The 21,176-nt window shown below is 41.5% G+C and overlaps 1 protein-coding gene across 1 annotated transcript in view; it reads right to left on the reverse strand.

Annotated features, from left to right (window-relative positions):
• LOC142317132 (uncharacterized) overlaps window positions 1-21,176 on the reverse strand; it is a 566,806-nt gene that overhangs the window by 68,982 nt on the left and 476,648 nt on the right. The window contains exons 23-24 of the mRNA XM_075353156.1: window positions 6,534-6,627; window positions 3,471-3,532 (exon numbers count right to left, since the gene is read on the reverse strand). Of these exons, the coding sequence (XP_075209271.1) occupies window positions 3,471-3,532; window positions 6,534-6,627 (156 nt within the window). The remainder of the gene's footprint in view (window positions 1-3,470; window positions 3,533-6,533; window positions 6,628-21,176) is intronic.

Raw genomic sequence — 21,176 nt, forward strand, 5'->3', positions numbered from 1 at the left:
AAACCCCGCAATTAGATTCTATTAAATTTTCAAGCCTCAGATCCTCACTTTCCAAATGATTTATGTGAAGGCTGCAACTTTAATGTAATTTCGTAGAGATGAGTAACTGGAGCAGTGGGATACCGAGCTCCTGCCCAAGAAAAGCAGAATACTCAATTCTGTAATATCACCTATATTCAGTGCAGGCAACGAGGTGCCGGACTGCAATTTCTTAGTTATTAGATGCTTTTCATGTCCAATCACAATGCAGGCTCTTATGACTTATGAGCTCCTCATCTTCCGGACCTCACAGAACAGTATTAAACTGGTGAATCTGGCTGCTGACTTAATTTTGTCAACAGTTATAAAGAAAAATAAAATTATTTCCTTTCCCAGAATCAGCGTCAATCTTTTCCATGGACTATGTGTCCAGTATAGCAGCTGAGGTCCATTTCACATTTTTTTCCAATCCTCAACAACCTTTTGCATGTCCCATAGAAAATAGTCCCTTTTGCAGGGACTATTTCCTGTGGGACAGTTTTCAGCACATCATTAACCCATTGGTTAACAAGGACTTATAGGGCTTTCTCTGGGGCAAAGAAGTGATTACTTATCCATGGGATAGGTGATAACTTGATGATCAGTAGGGTCTGAAATCCTGGGACCTGTGCAGTTTAGCTGTTTTATTCCCGCTAGATTGGAGTGACAGTGCATATGTTTGTTCTGTTGCCTCTTTCAGTCCATATGGGTCTGACAAGCGCTGCAATTGGCTTTTGCCAGCAGCCCCAGAGAAAAATAAGAGTGGTGTTGCGGTGTCTCACTTGTCACACCATTTTGTAATGGGGATGGTAGTTTCCTGTTGGGAATAAAATTTCCTGGTCACTGCAAGTCTCGGGCACAGACTGGGCCATGCAATGAGCGGTGACGTCACTCAGGTTATTTGTGGTCACAGCTAGAGGTTCCCACGTTCCTCCACCTGTGATTACAGGTAACCTGATTTCAGGTGACTACACTGAACTGAGTGACCTCAGGTGAGGTTACCTGCGATCACAGGTGGAGGACTGTTGGAACCTCCAGCTGTGATAGCAAACAATCTGAGTGATGTCACAGCTCATTGCACTGGTCATTCTTTGCTTGAAACTCAAAGCAGGTGGTCATGTTCTATGCACCTATGCACGTACACTGTCACTTCAGATGTAACAGAGCTTGAATAGCTGTGGGACCTCTTGTAGGTTATGTTGGATCTGGGTGTTTTGAAGGGTTAATAAAGTGGTGAAAGAGGGTGTTTTGGGGTGGAGAGGTTTATTTCAAATAAAGGATTTTTTTGATGTTTGTTTATTTCTTTTCATTTACAGATTAGTAATGGGGAGTCTCATAGATGCCTCTCATTACTAATCTTAGGCTTTGTGATAGCTGTGCGCTGTTATTAAAGGGAACCTGTCAGGTCCAATATGCACCCAGAACCACGAGCAGTTCTGGGAGCATATTGCAAATCCCTTTCTGTCAGTCCCTGTATACACTAGCATAGATAAAGGGATCTTTAGAAAAAGAACTTCTAAAGATCTTTAATTGTATGCTAATGAGCAAGGGGACTAGTCCCCTGGGTGTTAGTTTCCCTGGCTGTTCAGCTCCATTAGTATGTTAGTACGCCCCTGTGGGCGTGCTAACATGCTAATGAATGCGCAGCGTCAGAGGATGCTCTCACTCACCTCTCTGCTGCCATCGTGTCTGACGCTTGATTTAGGCTCAGTATGAATGACCCCAGAGTTTTGTTCATGTGCACTCCTTCAGTTTGAAGCCAGGACGCGTACACCCAGCTTCATAGTGCACATGACGGGAAGTCTGAGGTCAAGCATTGAGCTGAAATCCAGTGTCGGGCGGCGATGGCAGCGGAGAGGTGAGTGAGATCATCCTCTGACGCTGTGCATTCATTAGCATGTTAGTACACCCACAGGGGTGTACTAACATGCTAATGGAGCTGACTTGCCAGGGGAACTAATGCCCAGGGGACTAGTCCCTTCGCTCATTAGCATACATTAAAAAATCTTAAGAAATACTTTTTCTAAAGATCTCTTTATCTATGGTAGTGTATACAGGGACAGTTAGGCAAGGATTACCAATATGCACCGAGAAGAACTGCTTGTGGTTCTGGATGCATATTGAAACTGGCAGGTTCCCTTTAACCCTTTATTACCCTGATTGGCACTGCACCAGGGCAAGGATGGATGAGCTGGGTAAAGTTCCGGGATTGTCGCATCTAATGGATGCGATAATTTTGGGCGGCTGCTATTTTTTAGGCTGGGGGGGCCCCAATAACCATGGGCCTCCCCAATCTTAGAATACCAGGTGGGGAGTCCGATAAAGCAGTTGGCTTTATCATGGCTAGGTATCAAAGTTGGGGGGGACCGCATGCCGTTTTTTAAAAGTATTTATTTAAATAATTTTTTAAAAAGTCACATGCGGTTCTTTTTATTTTCATACACAGCCAAGATAAGCACAGAGCTGGAGCCTGCAGCCTGTAGCCATATACTTTACCTGTGCCGGGTATCCTAATATGGGGGGACTCTACCCCAATTTTTTTATTTATTTATTATTACAGCACACAGTGCCCCTGATTGATTGCAGTCAGACATGCTGTCAAACAGGCTGGGCGTGACTCTGACTGCAATTCATCAGAGATGCAGGGACTGTCGGTGGGTGGGGGAAGCAGTGAATATGTATGAAGGATAATGAGCAGCCCTTGAAGTAGCTTTAGAGCAGCGCAGAGGCTCGGTAAGTATAATGCTTTTGCTTGCTCCAATCCCCCAGTCCCTTCTACCACCATTTTAAAGCGCTGCATTCTAGTCCCCATAGACTAATATGGGAACCAGCTTCCGGCCAGATCGAAAAAATTTTTTAACCAGGTTGGACCTGCTGATCCTGGGTATCTGCAAGTACGCCCATCGCTAGTAATTACACTTTATAGACAATCACTGGACTAAACAAATCTAGCAATGGGTAGAGGCAGAAGCTGACTTGGTGCCCAGAGTGATGCCACACACCCTTAGAAATGATAGCGGTCAGATAATTATTCATTTTATTGTTTCCTTTGCCCCCCTCCAATCTCTAATGTTCCTATTTATACTGACAAACACTAAAAACTATTATTTTTTCATTGTGCCTCTTTCAAACTCACAGGACACCTAGGTGGTCACCTTCTCCTTGCCTATGGCATACATGAAGAACTGCTGCCATTGTCAGGCCTACAAAGATATCTTGAGTTTATTCAGGATTCTTCTATATTCTAATGCGATTCTTGTTGCCTGTAGAAAATCCCCTCCCAAAAAAGAAATCGTGTGGCTGCGGGGCTGCCGGTCTCCTGCATTTCCAGCAGTTACAGTTGAGTGTATCTGCATTTCTCTCTGCATTCTCTGCTATTAGCAATGCTCTGGGATGTTTCTAGAATGAAATTTGGCGCAGATCAGATGAAATAAAAGCATGCAGGTACTTACTCTTGTGTTTCAAGCTGTCTTTTAAGTTCTGAAAGTAGTGCTCGCTGTTCCACACCGTGTTCCTATACAAACCGAAAAATATGAAATTGCATTGAGCATTTAAACACAGATTTTAAGCCCCGCCACATTGTTACATTTGCTCAGCTTTCTCCCTCTTTTGTTTTTCTTTCACAATTTTGAAACGTAAAATATTACCTTGTCTTTATATGCACCAAATGATGATTTCTAAAACATAAAATCCTTTCTAGGTATGATAAATAAAATATTTTTTCTGTACAACTAAAGAATATTATAGAGGCAAAGCTGATATTTGTTACAAAATAAAATATTCTACATTTGAAAGGACCATTTTCTTATTAAATGATCACTTTTTCTACCAATATTCTCAGTCATTCTTCAGATTAAATACTAAAATATTGATGTATTAACTAATTTTCCTTTGAAAAACAGCTCCAGGAACAAAGGCTAGGAATAATAGGGTCATTAAACATTTCAGAGTCATTAACATTTTCACTGTGGTCGCTCAGACCCAGGTAGGTCCTAGTTATATGTAGATCTAATCATTTCTCAACAGACCACCGATAATTAAAGGGAATCTGTCAGCAGGTTTTTGCTCCCCATCTGAGATGCAGCATAATGTAAAGACAGAGTCCATGATTCCAGCGATGTGTCACTTACTTGTTTTCTCTGCTACAGATCTAGCAGTTATACAGAGCTCATGAATATGCTGGACTACCTGACAGCACGCCAAGTAGTCCTGTAAAGATAATCTACTGCTGATCAATCAGTGACTTTATCAAAACTGCACTAGGCAGCCCAGTAAGTGACACATCGCTGGAATCAGGATCTCTGCCCCTACATTATGCTGCTCTCAGTTTAGGTAGCAAAAACCTGGTGACAGATTCCCTTTAAAGGGAACCTCTCATGTCCGCCTATGTCCTACCAACCAAGTGGCATGTGTATATGGATTGCTAAATTCTCTGATTATACAGCCCTTTATAGGCCCTTCAGAAGGTGGCTGATGTACACAAAGGAGCCGAAGAACAGCTATTTTCTGCACTTCTGGTCATGTGAAGTGAAACAGCCAGGAAGTGCACACCCAGCTTCACCACGTGTTACCAGAAGGGCAGAAGACGGCTCATGTACATAATGGCGCCGAAGAACAGTCGTTTTCTGAACTCCTGGACATATGTAGTGAAGCTGGGAAGTGTACACCCGACGTTAGGGGTGCAATGGTGCTGCCGAATAGACCCGCGCTCATGAGAGAGATTTGCAGAGAACTGGCAATGACACCAGCTCTTGCAAATCATGTTATCACACCCACAGGTCCGTGATATGATGCAGAGAGGGCAGACTAGCCTTGGGAATCTAACACCACATCGACTAGTCAAAGGCCTAATTAGCATAAGAAAAATGGAGCATATACATACTTTTTTAAAATATGGACTAATATTATAAATGGCTGATTAGGCTGGGAATTTAGCAACACATATAGGAATACTGCTTAGTTGGAGGGCATGGCGGACATGTCAGGTTCCTTTTAAAGGGGTTGTCCACTATTACTATTGATGACCGCACTGTTATCAGCTATGGTCGGGCCAGATGTAAATGAAGGTGAAGAACCAATGTCGGCACAGCTCCCTACAGTCAGGTGGTGATTATTAGGTACTCCAGCGCAGCTTCATATAGGAAGTGATTGGATTTAGGCTACGACTATGGCATTTTTAATTTATTTATCACATTTGCAACTGAAACCTCAGATTATCTTTTATAGATGGTAATATCTGACACATTTATTGACTGCAAGTGTAAATTTCACTTGTTTTGGTTACCAGTGCAATGACAACATTCATAGTAAATAAGCTGTTAACATCTCTATGTAAATGATTAAATGTTTAATAAATGGGTTGGCCATATGCGGACTATGGTGTGTACATTCTACAGCCAACGACTCCCTCATAGTTTAGGGGCGGACACTCCTGATTGACTCACAGTTCAGTCCAACCGCATTGTTGCGCCACTGGTCTTAAAGAGGACCAGCCACCAGGATTGTCCTATATAAACTAAAGCCAGTGCGATATATATCATGCTGATTCTATACATACCTTATTTTCTGAGACGAACAACATCGATAATCAACCATTACCGATTTTTGAGTTTGGGACGACCTCTCCATGGTGAACAATTTTCACTATTTTTGAGGTCGCTTAAGGTCGCTGGTCAGTGTCACACGCTGCAATATCGTTAATGACGCCGGATGTGCGTCACTAGCAACGTGACCCCGACGATAAAACATTAACTATATCGTAGCGTGTAAAGCCCCCTTTACTTGATTGATAGCAGCACAGAATATCTAATAGGTGGGTTGGGTTTTGCTAGATATTCCCGCCCCTGTCCGCCTGCTTGTCCTCCCTCCCTCTTCCCTCAATGATAACAGAGATAGGGGGAGGAAGGACAGGCAGACAAACAGGTGCAGAAAAAAACTAACAAAACCCGACCCACCTATTAGATATTCTGTAGCTGCTATCAATCAAATAAGTGCATTTCACAAGCTTTAATTGCCTATATTTCAGAAAGTATACATCCAATCTCAGAACGAAATGTATGTTTAGAATCAGCATGATAGCGCCAGTATAGTAATGGCTTTAGTTTATGTAGGAAAATCCAGGTGGTTGGTCCTCTTTAACTGGGACCTTCTGACACTGCTGAAAGGGCAGTGGCACTAACGTTGGCCGACAGCAACGCTAATAGTGCGCTCCAGCAATCCCACCTAGCCTCTCTGAAGTGCCTACATGCTCAATAAAAAGAGCTTGTAAGTTTTGTGCCTGGTCGGCCACCACTCCCAGACTGCAGTGGTGGCTGGTAACTGAGGCAACGAGCCGAGAACAAAAAATAGTTATTGTAATTCTCAGGGGAATGCAGTGGAATTTAAATAAATAGTAAATTATAAAAGTGCTTGTTTTTACAACAACCCCATCAATGCATATGGGAATAATCCTTTCACATATTTTTAAAAAGTGTCCAAACAATATGTTGTATTTTGATATAAAAGGAGATCATTACCGTTAAATGTTTATTTTCATTTTGCATCTCTTCCATTCCTGATTCAAGTCTGTTAACCATTGAAGACAACGTCTCTTCTCTTTTTTGCAAATTGCTGCAAAAATGATAAAAAAAATATCTATATGTACATGTCATTCGAAATCTACATGATATATGCACAAATACCGTACATTCAGACATTCTTAATTAAATAAGTCTAGCACATCTTTTTTTTTGCTCCTGGAAATACACTGTGTGCAGAATTATTAGGCAAATGAGTATTTTGATCACATGATAATTGTTATACATGTTGTCCTACTCCAAGCTGTATAGGCTTGAAATTCAACAACCAATTAAGTAAATCAGGTGATGTGCATCTCTGTAATGAGGAGGGGTGCGGTGAAATGACATCAACACCCTATATAAGGTGTGCTTAATTATTAGGCAACTTCCTTTCCTTTGGCAAAATGGGTCAGAAGAGAGATTTGACGGGCTCTGAAAAGTCCAAAATTGTGTGATGTCTTGCAGAGGAATGCAGCAGTCTTGAAATTGCCAAATTTTTGAAGCGTGATCACCGAACAATTAAGCGTTACATGGCAAATAGCCAAAAGGGTCGCAAGAAGCGTGTTGGGCAAAAAAGGCGCCAAATAACTGCCCATGAATTGAGGAAAATCAAGCGTGAAGCTGCCAAGATGCCATTTGCCACTAGTTTGGCCATATTTCAGAGCTGCAACATTACTGGAGTATCAAAAAGCACAAGGCATGCCATACTCAGGGACATGGCCAAGGTAAGGAAGGCTGAAAAACGACCACCTTTGAACAAAAAACATAAGATAAAATGTCAAGACTGGGCCAAGAAATATCTTAAGACTGATTTTTGAAATATTTTATGGACTGATGAAATGAGAATGACTCTTGATGGGCCAGAGGCTGGATCAATAAAGGGCAGAGAGCTCCACTCCGACTCAGACGCCAGCAAGGTGGAGGTGGGGTACTGGTATGGGCTGGTATCATCAAAGATGAACTTGTGGAACCTTTTCGGGTTGAGGATGGAGTGAAACTCAACTCCCAGACCTACTGCCATTTTCTGGAAGACAACTTCTTCAAGCAGTGGTACAGGAAGAAGTCGGTATCGTTCAAGAAAAACATAATATTCATGCAGGACAATGCTCCATCACATGCATCCAACTACTCCACAGCGTGGCTGGCCAGTAAAGGTCTAAAAGATGAAAAACTAATGACAGGGCCCCCTTGTTCACCTGATCTGAACCCCATAGAGAACCTGTGGTCCCTCATAAAATGTGAGATCTACAGGGAGGAAAAACAGTACACCTCTCGGAACAGTGTCTGGGAGGCTGTGGTGGCTGCTGCATGCTGCAGATCAAGCAACTGACAGAATCTATGGATGGTAGGCTGTTGAGTGTCATCATAAAGAAAGGTGGCTATATTGGTCACTAATTTTTTGGGGTTTTGTTTTTGTCAGAAATGTTTATTTCTACATTTTGTGCAGTTATATTGGACTACCTGGTGAAAATAAACAAGTGAGATGGGAATATATTTGGTTTTCATTAAGTTGCCTAATAATTCTGCACAGTAATAGTTACCTTCACAAACAGATATCCTCCTAAGATAGCCAAATCTAAAAAAAAATGCACTCCAACTTCCAAAAATATTAAGCTTTGATATTTATGTTGATTGAGAACATAGTTGTTGATCAATAATAAAAAAAATCCTCAAAAATACAACTTGCCTAATAATTCTGCACACAGTGTATATTCAATAACTTGACAACTGCTTATATGTCTACAGTCTACAGCGGTATTTTTAACTATTATGGTCATGTTGAAACTTTTTTGTCAAAATTATTGTAAAAACGCTGTCGTTTTAGTGTGATCACTGCTAAAAATTGCACCACGGACATTACATGTGAACACAGCCTTACAATATCCAACCAGTGCTAACCATGTTAGACTTTGGTTGCACAAACCCTATTGACATGCCAGAATTCTGGAGTAGTGGCCCTAAAAAACCCCCAAAACGTCCCCATTATATCTTCCCCATAACCCGACTCAACTCACACTTGTGATTGGCAAGAAGAAAGAAGCAGCATGTAGGAGAGCCAGCCCGGGAAATGATTATGCCTCTTTCATAGATGTCCTCCTTTAATTATTTTCTGATTATTGACCTTTTATAAGATCCATAAAAAGAACTACTACACGGCTGTCAGACCCCTGCTACAATTCAGACAGGACACATTTTTCATATTATCATTACCACCACAAACTTGTGCTCGGATGTTACCACCCTGTAATGACCATTGTAGTTTATGCAGTTTTCTGATTTGCAAATATTTTTAACATTTTTCTCTTTTCTATTTCTCTTTACTACTTTTACAAACGCTTAAGGCCCCGTACACACACTGAGTATTTGGTGAGTTTTTTACATTAGTAATTGTATGTCAAAAATCAATAAAAAATAAATACAGCAGTGGTGCCCGTGATTCTATTATACTATTCCTCTCATTGTTCAATTCCTGGTTTTGGCTACAAATACTCTGGTAAAAAACTCCACTAACACTGAACGTTTGCACGTGGTCTTAAGGATCTATAAACTAGTAGGAATTCATGATATTCAGAGATCGACTAAATTTCCAAAACACCCTAAATTTATGTTCCCACAATGAATTTTTGATGTTGTAGAATTTCTGCACCTATTATGTAAATTAGTTTATGTGCATTTTTTTCCACTGCTGTTTTTAGTCTGTTTTTGACTCTGCATTTTATGTCTCTTTATAGTATGTCAGGTGTTAACCCCCTCATGACCTAGGACATATATGTACGTCCTAGGTCACCTCCCCCTGGTTACCGCGGGCATCATCCCCGCATATGTCTGCTGATTTGATCAGCAGACATGTGTTACCAACATGCACAGGTGGATCTCAGATCCACCCATGCCTTTAACCCCTTAGAGCATGCTGTCAAACTCTGACAGCATGATCTAATGCACTATGTCATATGTCAATAGTACACATGAAAATAAGCAACTTTGTAATATATGTTATCAGACAAATCTGCTTCTGTCTCTGCCAGAATTGATCAGTCATTGTCAAAATTCTCAATTCTGAAGTAAAATCTGTATTCAGTGAAGATTTTCCAATTACCTAAATAGAAGATGGCAGTTGGTGCTGATGAGATTCTATGCAAATAGAAGAGGGAGGAGGAGTCAGAGCTCTACCTCCAACTCCTTCCTCTAACTCTAGCGCCTCCCTTTGCCTCCAGCTCATCACTCTGTATCTAAGTCCTCACTTTATTTTTAGCTCCTCCTTCTGGCTTTAGGTCCTCCCTCTGCTTCTAGTGTTTCCCTCTGCCTCTAGCTCCTTTTTCTACCTCTAGCGTCTCCCTCTGCCTCTAGCTCCTTTTTCTGCCTCTAGCACCTCCCTCTGCCTCTAGCTCATCACTCTGCATCTAAGTCCTCCCTTTATTTTTAGCTCCTCCCTCTAGCTTTAGCTGCTCCCTCTGCCTCTAGCGCTCCCTCCGCCTCTAGCTCCTTTTTCTGTCTCTAGCACCTCCCTCTGCCTCTGGCTCATCACTCTGCATCTAAGTCCTCCTTCTGGTTCTAGCTCCTCCCTCTGCATTTAGCTCCTCCCTGCATCATAGAATCTCATCAGCACTATCTGCCATCTCCTACATATCTCAGTAATGGGAAAGTCTTCACTGAATACAGATTTTATCTCAAAATTGAGAATTTTGATAATGACTGATTATGGCAGAGAAAGATGCAGATTTGTCTAATAATATATATTACAGAGTTGCTTATTTTCATGTGCACTATTGATTTATGAAATAAAAAATTAAAACAGTAATGCTTTAAATTTGGCAGTGTACAAAGACATTGAATTATGTTAAATGTTTAGGATAATATTGGACTTTCGATATTATAATAAGAATAATAATAATCTATATTTCTATAGCGCCAACATATTCCGCAGCGCTTTACAAATTCAGAGGTTCATATACAAACAAGTAACAGTTGTAGAATATACAATAATTAGGGCAAAAATAAAGACAACCTTGCTCGTGAGAGCTTACAATCTACAATGAGGTGGAGGGTGGGAGGGGACAAGGTACAAGTGCTTATTTATAATTATATCAAAACTTTTCATAAAAGAAAGTAAAAAAAACAACTTAGTTATGACAAATAAAAGCTACAGTGTGACAACCGATGTGTTAGTTTTGTTAAAGGGAACCTGTCAGGTGCAATATACACCCAGAACCACAAGCAATTCTGGGTGCATAATGCTAATCCCTGCCTAACCGTCCCTGTATCTATATATAAAGAGATCTATAGATAAAGTATTTCTAAAGATCTTTTATCTTATGCTAATGAGCGTGGGGACTAGTCCCAAGTATGCTATGTACCCTCTTAGCATGGCAGCATGCCCACAGGGACATACTAACAGGCTATTCAATGCAGCGTCACCAGCGGTGATGTGCGGACCTGTGTTTGCTATGACCACTCTTCTGAATGCCGCGCACTTTCAGTCATGTGCACTACACCTCTCTGAAGCCGGAACGCATACACCCAGCTTCATACTGCGCATGACCAGTTGTGCCCAGCATTCAGAAGTGTGGTCGTAGTGAACACAGGTGATGACGAATTGAATAGCATGTTAGTACGTCCCTGTGGGTATACTAACATGCTAAGAGGGTGGACTAATCGGGGGATATAACACCCTTGGGACTAGTCCCTGCGCTCATTAGCATAAGATAAAAGATCTTTAGAAATACTTTTTCTAAAGATCTCTTTATCTATGCTAGTGTATACAGGGATGGTTATGCAGGGATTAGCAGTATGCACCCAGACCTACTCGTGGTTCTGGGTGAATATTGCACCTGACAGGTTCCCTTTGAATGAGTTTTTCTCTATATAATAAACAAGTGCACAATAGACTATTTTGTATATGACTAAGTATTATATTATCACATCATTATGTAATACACAAGAAAAGGGGAACTGGAAAAGAGAAAAATGTAAAAAAAAGAAATGTGTAAATCAGCAAAATGCATAAACTGCAATGTTCATTACTGTAATCAGCCCACAGGTGTGTGGTGATAATATGGCCAATGTACACAGTGTGGACCGAGGCAGGGGGCTGGAACGTGTCACATATATCGTCTATGTAGCCTTCTTTGTATTATTTGTATTTTGTGCTAACATCTGAAGCGCACTATAAATCAAAAACAAGGCCAAAGGATCTGTATATTAGAATCGCAAAAGCTGGAAGCCTTTCTCCGAATGCATAATTTATGACCGCGGTTCCTCCAGTCCTTGGAGCAGTCGTATTATATCACTCGCATTTGTTTCTTTGTGTAAACTTTGATTGTTGTTTTACGTTTTTTTTTTTACAAACAGCGAAAGTTATGTAAAAAACAAAAAGCGTCCGTGCCCGGCGTTCAGTGTGTGCTCTGCCAACTCCCAAACCCAATGTGACAGAGGGAGTTTAGCTGTAATGAACTTTAATAAAAGCACTTAAGCACAGGCAAAGCGCCTCCATAAAACCTGATGACATCATAATCTTTCCTGTAGTAAACTGCAGCGGTCCCCTTCTTAAACACGAAATATGAAACATTTATAGGAGTGGATGAAGTAGGACCTGTAAAATTCATCTTCTGAGTATTAACAGCTTATTCATTATTTGTTTCATGTTTTCCTAACATCCTGTTTCAATCGCCTATTACTTGGATATTGTTCTTCAGCCACATGGACTCGCACATTCCTGCCAGCTGAGATAGCGTGATTTATAATAGTGATATCCCTAAAATCCATATGTTTGAATGCATCCTGTGAAAGTAGTTATGGGATGTCCGCTTACATACATCACAATAGGCTGCAGCCAAGAGAAAACTAAATTAAACCGATGGTGTCTTGGTTGTTTTACGAAGACAGTTAAACCGAGAACACGGTATGATGTGTCCATATGTCCAAGACGAAGTGTGAAATAAGATTACCGGCGCACATATACTCATTAATTTAACACTTTAACCTCCCCATTCCACGGTGACACTGGACTTCAGAGTGAGCATCACAGTATTTCAGTATTTCACGGCACAGGCGAATACACAGAGGATTTTCCACTGCACATTTGCCGGTGGAAAATCTGTTGCATATTATGGTTTGTGAATGAGATTTCTCGATCTACAATTCACAAGCTGCAGAGAACATACAAAGTGTAAATAAACCCACCGCATGTCAATTAATGCTACAGATATCACTGCGGACTGGATTGTGAGACGTCCTCACCTTTTTCGCAATAGGATTTACCATAGTGGAAGCTCCGCAGTGTTACTATCCCAAGTGCATATTCTCTAAAAAGGATAGATTTTTTAACTGGACTCTACTGAAATGAGATATTTTTAATAAAGGGGTTTTCTTAGAAATGTAATAAAATAAATACAATTTAAATATTAGACATTTTGCTAAATACCTTTATTTAGCAAATATGTATTCTTTATCTATTGTCAGGATTTTAATCATGGCAACTAACCATCCTAGATTTCAGAGGGCATGCAGCAAAATGGGCTATGTGAAGAATGAGACAGGTCACGTCAGAGCAGCATCCGGTCAGGCATTAGGAACGCACATTCCTCTGTTCAGTGAACTGGACAGGACACTGAATGAAGCCGGACTAAAGGAGAAGACAAACACTGTCACATCAGTCAGCCTGACAGGACACTGAGTGGAGCCAGACTAAAAGTGAAGACAAACACTGTCATATCAGTCAGCCTGACAGGACACTGAGTGGAGCCGGACTAATGCCCCTGTTACATTTAACGACTTACCAGCGATCCCGAAAACGATGATACCTGATAAGGATCACTGGTAAGTCGCTGGGAGGTCGCTGGTGAGATATCACACAGTCAGACCTTATCAACGACGCAGTAACGATCAGCGACCTAAATAACAATCTCGGCAGGCGTTGAGACTATGTTAGGTGGTCATTGGTAGGCGTCAAACACAGCAATGCGTCCTGCCCAGCAGGACATCGCCTTTGAAGAAAATGGTCCCAACCATTCAGCAAAGACTAGCGATCCCACAGCAGGGGCCTGATCGCTGGTAGGTGTCACACATAACGAGATCACTGCTGCGGTGACGTAGCAACGATCTCATAAGCGATCTCGTTAGCGATCTCATTGTGTGTGATGGGGCCTTAAAGGAGAAGATAAACACTGTCTTATCAGTCAGCCTGACAGGACACTGAGTGAAGCGGACTACAGGAGAAGAAAAAGCTGTCATCTCAGTCAGACTGACAGGACACTGAGTGGAGCTGGACTAAAGGAGAAGAAAAAGCCGTCATCTCAGTCAGACTGACAGGACACTGAGTGGAGATGGACTAAAGGAGAAAAAAAGCTGTCATGTAAGTCAGACTGACAGGACACAGAGTGGAACTGGACTAAAGGAGAAGACAAAGGTCATCATCTCAGTCAGCCTGACAGTTTTAGTGCATTTGTCTTGTGCTTCATGCAGTCTATACTACTGCATATCCTGGCAGTTTCAAACTTTAAAATGCTGACAGAGCGCACTAAATAAATCGTAACCTTTTTGCTAATTAAAGAAATTTAGAAAAATGTTTAATATTTAAATGTGTATATTTATTTTATTACATTATTCGGAGAACCCCTTCAAGACAACTCCTTATCATATTATGGCATCATAAATATCATAGAGAGGGGGCCACCATCTATGTTCTCTCTTTTAGGCTAGGGAGCTAAGAACTCCTCTTGCTTTTGAAGACCAGGCCATACCATCTCTCCAAATTTTATTCAGCTAGATTTGATTTGGTCTGAATAAAATCAACCCAAATCCAAAGTGCCCTGAAAAACTGCTTTGAAGTCTCACCAGACCCCAAAGCATAAAAAATAGAGGAGAGGAAAAGGAATTAAAACCATTTACCTGTCCAGCATGTAGGACTTTGGAGGTGCAAGGGTGTAAGGACAGGTGGCTATATGTTGTTAATTATTTTTAAAGCACTACTCCTGTGTTTTATTTATTATTTCACCTCCAGAGTGGTATCTCTAATGCATGTTCCTTGCCCCTACTAATATGTTTACCAGCTGCCATCTTCTGCTCTTTCCAGTGCAATTCCGATTCCATTCTGCCATTTTGTAACAGCAGCTTCTGACTGACTGGAAGGTCACAGCTAACAGACACAAGCTCTCATAAGTCTATGAGTGCCTTGTTCTGGCTTACAAAGACTTACATAGAGATAAGACATCCGGTCCACCAATCGCTGGAAGAATCTGGCTAGTCACAACTAGGACCAGAATGGAACACTTTGGCTGGTAAGTCTGCTACTATACGCAGAGAACATGCATTTGTGATACCCCTCCTTTGGTGAAATAAAAAAGTCGTGTTTTAACTCCTTCACAACCATAAAAAGATAGCCAGCTCTCCGCCATTTTGCTAGATTCTTGTGAATCAAGTTAAAAAATTCCATATTTGCCAGAAACTGAAATTTCATGGAAATTCATATTAAACTGGATTCATTAGGAATAAATTCACTCATCTCTAATGGGCTGCTTAATGAAGGCACAGATAGCCTTTTCGGTGCCTCCCTCCCTCAGAGGGCTTTACACTTCTGTCTCTTTCATATCATGGCATAATGCATCTCTCGGCATGTTCAGAACATAAAAGTAAGTAATAGTAATCTATGTTAGTGTGTGATTCGCCAGCTACAGACACATGTAAACGCATGTACGCCGATATGCATCGTTGTGTGCCTTGAACTGGTGAACTTGGGTTCACGGTTACAAAAGACAAGACAAAATAAACATGGCACGGATGAAAAAAACAAGAAGAAAAACACAACCATCAAATATTGCACTTTCTGTGTTATCAGAAGGCAGAGGAAGCTAACTATTCTCGGTTTTTCATTCTTCTTGGTATAAAGCAATGCACTGGGTACGGGGTAAAATTCCATGACAGTACGACTCCAGAGACATCTTTGATCATTCGTTGTGATGCATAAAATATGTCACAGCTGTACCATAAAAGATATCAGCCATCAGGCATGGCTGTCATTTGCCCTTGCTAGTTTATATGAGGGAAAGGGAAAAAGTCAGCTTTTCTGTTTTGTACTTCTGTAGAATTACTACTAAGGATAAACACGAGCTATTTAGACTATGCACATATTATCAGACTTCTGCTTCATTTCAAACGAAGCCTCATCATAAAATAAACATGCTAAGGAGGACGGCTCGGGCTGATATTTCCTTACAACATACACCATTTCATATGTTGTTATAAGCTGTGAATATGTTAAGGGCTGCTGGAGAGCTAGGCTCGAAATAAAGGATTACACATTTCCCCGGAGACTGGTCCCTTTCATTTGATTTTCTGTGATGCACGCATCTTATTTTCATTCAAAATCTCATCCTGTGTAACAAAAGGCTCAGTTATGACTACAAAAGCAAAGTGGCGACTAGAAATTCATGACATTTGTATCACAAAAGACGAAAACAGGCGGCAACAAAATGGGCTCCTCTACATCGTGTACACATTACATATATATATTTAGGATTTGAATATTAAAGGGATTCGCCTGCAGTCCACTAATTTATTGAACAACCACAGGCAGTGTGCTTCTGCTGTATGTACTGGGATTCATTGTGTTTTATCTTGTATATATTGCTTCATACTAAAATGAAAATCCATTGTATAAATGTAGATCAATGCGGACTATTCTCAAATACAGTATCAGCTCCACATTTGCGGGCTTTTTTAGGCTATTAGGGACATTAGTATATTAGGGAATCGCTAATATAAAGCGATCATCAAAATCAGTGCCAATAGCCATGAACATGGAAAAAGAACAGAAAGCCAGTCTGTGTAGAAGCTCTCTTGACTAGAGCGGACCTGAACCTTTAAGTTTGGCGTTCGTACCAAACACAGACTTTACAAAAAACATCAGTGTTCGAGTTCGGGTTCTTTACGTATGCTAGACGTTCGATTAAGCACCGCTATGCTCGGGTATGCTTGGTGGTCGGCCCAGTGCGAGCCACTTGCAATGTTTCAGTGGCTCGCACTGGGGGTAAAATCAGCGGTAGCGGATGTAGTGTGTACAAAAAACTAAAAATAAAAAAAATGGAAAAACTCCACCCTCCCTCCCCCAGAGGTGATCTGTTTATGGCCAGCTGTATGTGAGCAGAGACCCAAACTGCCCAACAATGACGTCTAACAAGGTTCAGGTCAAAATCAGGTCCAGAACGTAACTTTATCTAAAGTCTGGCTGAACCCGCAAAACCCAAACTTCCACCGGTCCTCATTTCTACTCTTGACAGAATATTGGATAGTTGTGGTTTTACCGCATACTGGCAGGGCACTTTGCAATTTGTAGCAACTGTAAAGGGCAGGTGCCACCACCCTGCTAAAGCAGGCAAGTGCCGGTACCCAGCGGATCCATTCAGCTCAGTTTCCAATTTGTTACATCTGCCATTCATGTGTTATACAGCTAGCTCCCATTGCAGAAGTTTAACCTCTTAAATACCACTTCACTGTCCTTACCCTTTCACGCATCACCTCACAAAATATTTGCAGACCGTAAGTAGGAACTGTGGTGTTCTCATGTCCACCGGAGCTAAAGGCCCCCATGTCTGCCATAAATGTACAACTATGGAGCCCAAATTCTTGCTGGGTGTCATATGAAATTGGTAATCTTACAATACTACAGTACTGCTGTATTGTGCAAGAGGTAATATATATATATATATATATATATATATATATATATATATATGTATATATATATATATATATATACATACATACACATACACACACATATACAGTACAGACCAAAAGTTTGGACACACCTTCTCATCTCTAGAACTACTGTTAAGAGGAGACTTTGTGCAGCAGGCCTTCATGCTAAAATAGCTGCTAGGAAACCACTGCTAAGGACAGGCAACAAGCAGAAGAGACTTGTTTGGGCTAAAGAACACAAGGAATGGACATTAGACCAGTGGAAATCTGTGCTTTGGTCTGAGGTGTCCAAATTTGAGATCTTTGGATCCAACCACCATGTCTTTGTAGAAAAGGTGAACGGATGGACTCTACATGGCTGGTTCCCACCGTGAAGCATGGAGGAGGAGGTGTGACAGTGCTTTTCTGGTGACACTGTTGGGGATTTATTCAAAATTGAAGGCATACAGAACCAGCATGGCTACCACAGCATCTTGCAGCGGCGTGTTATTCCATCCGGTTTGCGTTTAGTTGGACCATCATTTATTTTTCAACAGGACAATGACCCCAAACACACCTCCAGGCTGTGCAAGGGCTATTTGACTAAGAAGGAGAGTGATGGGATGCTACACCAGATGACCTGGTCTCTACAGTCACCAGAGCTGAACCCAATCAAGATGGTTTGGGTTGAGCTGGACCGCAGAGTGAAGGCAAAAGGGCCAACAAGTGCTAAGCATCTCTGGGAACTCCTTCAAGACTGTTGGAAAACCATTTCCAGTGACTACCTCTTGAAGCTCATCAAGAGAATGCCAAGAGTGTGCAAAGCAGTAATGAAAGTAAAAGGTGGTTACTTTGAAGAACCTAGAATATAAGACATATTTTCAGTTGTTTCACACTTTTTTAAGTATTTCATTCCACATGTTTTAATTCATAGTTTTGATGCCTTCAATGTGAATCTACAATTTTCAGAGCCCTGAAAATAAAGAAAACTCTTTGAATGAGAAGGTGTGTCCAAACCATTACCCAGTCTTTTTCCAGAATGCACATAAAATCTAAAAAAATAAGTGTAAAAAAAAACAACATATGGTATTTGGTATTGCTGCATGTGTAACTGTTCAAATGATAAAGTATCAGAATAGTAATCACTTGAGGTAAACAACAAAATGAGGAGAAACAAAGACACTTGAGGTGGAGACGTTGGTCTCCACATGCCAGGAACCCTGACACTTCACACCGACAGTGCGCTCTGCTTTGGTGCCGACGCATTATTACTCACCTGATCTGGCAACAGAGAGTGCACTGTCATTGTGCACATCACACTGTGCTCAGCGAACTGAGACAGAGCACTGACGACGCTTCGTTTCAGGGAGGGGGCAGAGGCTGTAGCAGTAATAGCACATTTATATGTATTCCAGGTAAGTCCAAAATTAAGTGCTGATTAGTTGCACATATTTTTATAGGGTGTCAGTGAGAAAGAAGCCATGCTGCCCTTGCATATAAATTTATACAGCTGTCGTTGAACTCTAAAGGAAAAATCAGGTTTCTAAAATTCATCTTGATTTATGGCTCTACGATGAGAAGCTGCAGAGGCAAATCAATGACAGGTACCATATCACTAAAGGCCACAGAGCAATGATATAAGCTACAGGTAATGACATAATATGGCATATTTAATTCTACTTCTTAAAGTAGACAATCTTAAAACGTACCAAATTTAACATGGTGATTCCTGCTGTTTTATAAATATAATGAATATTTAGACTGTCTAGTCTAAAGGGCGCTTTACACGCTGCGACATCGCTAGCGATGTCGCTAGCGTTCGCCCCACCCCCATCGGTTGTGCGTCACGGGCAAATCGCTGCCCGTGGCGCACAACATCGCTAGGACCCGTCACACTATACTTACCTTCCTAGTGACGTCGCTGTGGCTGGCCAACCGCCTCCTTTCTAAGGGGGCGATTCGTGCGGCGTCACAGAGACGTCACACAGCAGCCGTCCAACAGAAGCGGAGGGGCGGAAAGCAGCTGAAAGAAAGTGACGCCCACCTCGTTGCCGGAGGACCCAGGTAAAGTGTTGTTCGTCATTCCTGGGGTGGCACACGTAGCGATGTGTGCTGCCTGAGGAATGACGAACAATCTGCATCCAGCACCATCAACGATATTTGGGATTTGAACGACGTGTCAACGATCAACGATTAGGTGAGTATTTTTTGATCGTTAGCGGTCGTTCGTGCGTTTCACGCACAACGACATAGTTAAAGAGGTCTGATGTGCATCACGAATTCCGTGACCCCAGCGACATCTCGTTAGCGATGTCATTGCGTGTAAAACGGCCTTTAGTCTACACCACCTATTACTAGCCTCCTTTGAGCCAGAAATCAGAGCCAAATTACCGGCCCTTTTTTAGAGCAAGATATCACGTGTCCCCATACCACCAAACCATGCTCCATTTGTCACACAAGCAACAGAAAGTGTCTAAACAACATAATAATAAAGCGCAATCATGAAATACAGTTTTTGGCAAATTTTGCTAAATAAATCTTCCCTAGTATATTGTAAATTTACCATTGACAGAAATTTATGAGCAGCAGAAAAGTCCCATTCTTGAAATTGGTCAGGATGCAGCAGTAGGAATATCTAGATCTCTCTGAGCATTAACGCTTCTGTAGTTCTTGTCCCTAATAATCATTAATACTTTCATAATACACAAATACTATTAATCTGCAGCTTCTTATAAACAAAGGAAACACGACTTTCCCAAGACTAGTCTGTTTTGATGTAGTGTCGGTGCGATTTTCTGACAGGAGATGCAAATTTGGTGCACAAATCTCGTGCAGACATTTCTGCACCACATTTGTATCTACTGTCAGGAAACGGCACCGAAACGATGTCAAAACGGAGGTTTTTGTTCGGTTTTCTGCAAGGAGATGCCGATTTGGTGCTGGAATTTATACACCAAATTCCTGCACCAAATCTGCATCTCCTGGCAAAAAACACACATCGAAACCACATCAAAACAACATTGCGTGTATCACTATGTATTAGTGCAATATGCCTGTAATGAAAAAGAAAACTATTAGGATTTCTAGGTAGAGAAAATTCTCTTATACCTGACAGTGCAGCCCTTGACTCAATGCTAAAATTTCTGTCTGCCATTGCAAGCTTGAATCCCAGTATAAACCACACTTCAAGAAAAGCAAAGAATGGATTAACATGACTGTAGCTATGGAACACACACACACACACACATACACACACACACATACACACACAGATGCTGGGGTCCCTCCCCCAAGGTCTCGAGTCAAAGGAAGAGAAACTGAATGATCACATTATCCTCATTAAGGGCTCGGTTCCACTTGCGATTAACATAGCCGAGTGCAATCCGATAAAACATTGCACTGCACTCGCACCAGTGCAAAACTATGGGGAAGTGTCTATCTGCGATTGATTTCTCATGCCATGTCGGCAAATGAAATGAATGGCAGCATGCTGAGTTTGGGAGCGAATCCCTGCTCACAAGCACTCATACAAGTCTATGGGTGCTTGTGAAAAATTGCACTGCACTCAGATGTCATGAGTGCAGTGCGATGTATGCAAAGACAGGCAGCAGAGGAGAGGGAGAAAATGCTCCCTCTCCTCCGCAGCTCTGATCCGATTGCAACATTGGATCACAGTTGCATGACCGATGGCTCACTCTCGCAGCAGAAGGTCATTAGCATATCGCTTCAGATGCTCTTGCATCGGAAGCTGTACGCAAGTGGAGCCGAGCCCTAAGGTTTCATTCAGACCTCTGTGTGGCACATGCGTGTTCTAGATGTTTCTTTCTTTCTTTCATGGATACAGAATGCACCCATTATAATCTCTGATGCCAATTTACATGTCCGTGTTTTTACTCAGTCTGTGTGTCCATATAAAACACACAGAGG

The sequence above is a fragment of the Anomaloglossus baeobatrachus genome, chromosome 6, assembly GCF_048569485.1.
Source record: "Anomaloglossus baeobatrachus isolate aAnoBae1 chromosome 6, aAnoBae1.hap1, whole genome shotgun sequence".
In the NCBI taxonomy this organism is placed as follows: domain Eukaryota; kingdom Metazoa; phylum Chordata; class Amphibia; order Anura; family Aromobatidae; genus Anomaloglossus; species Anomaloglossus baeobatrachus.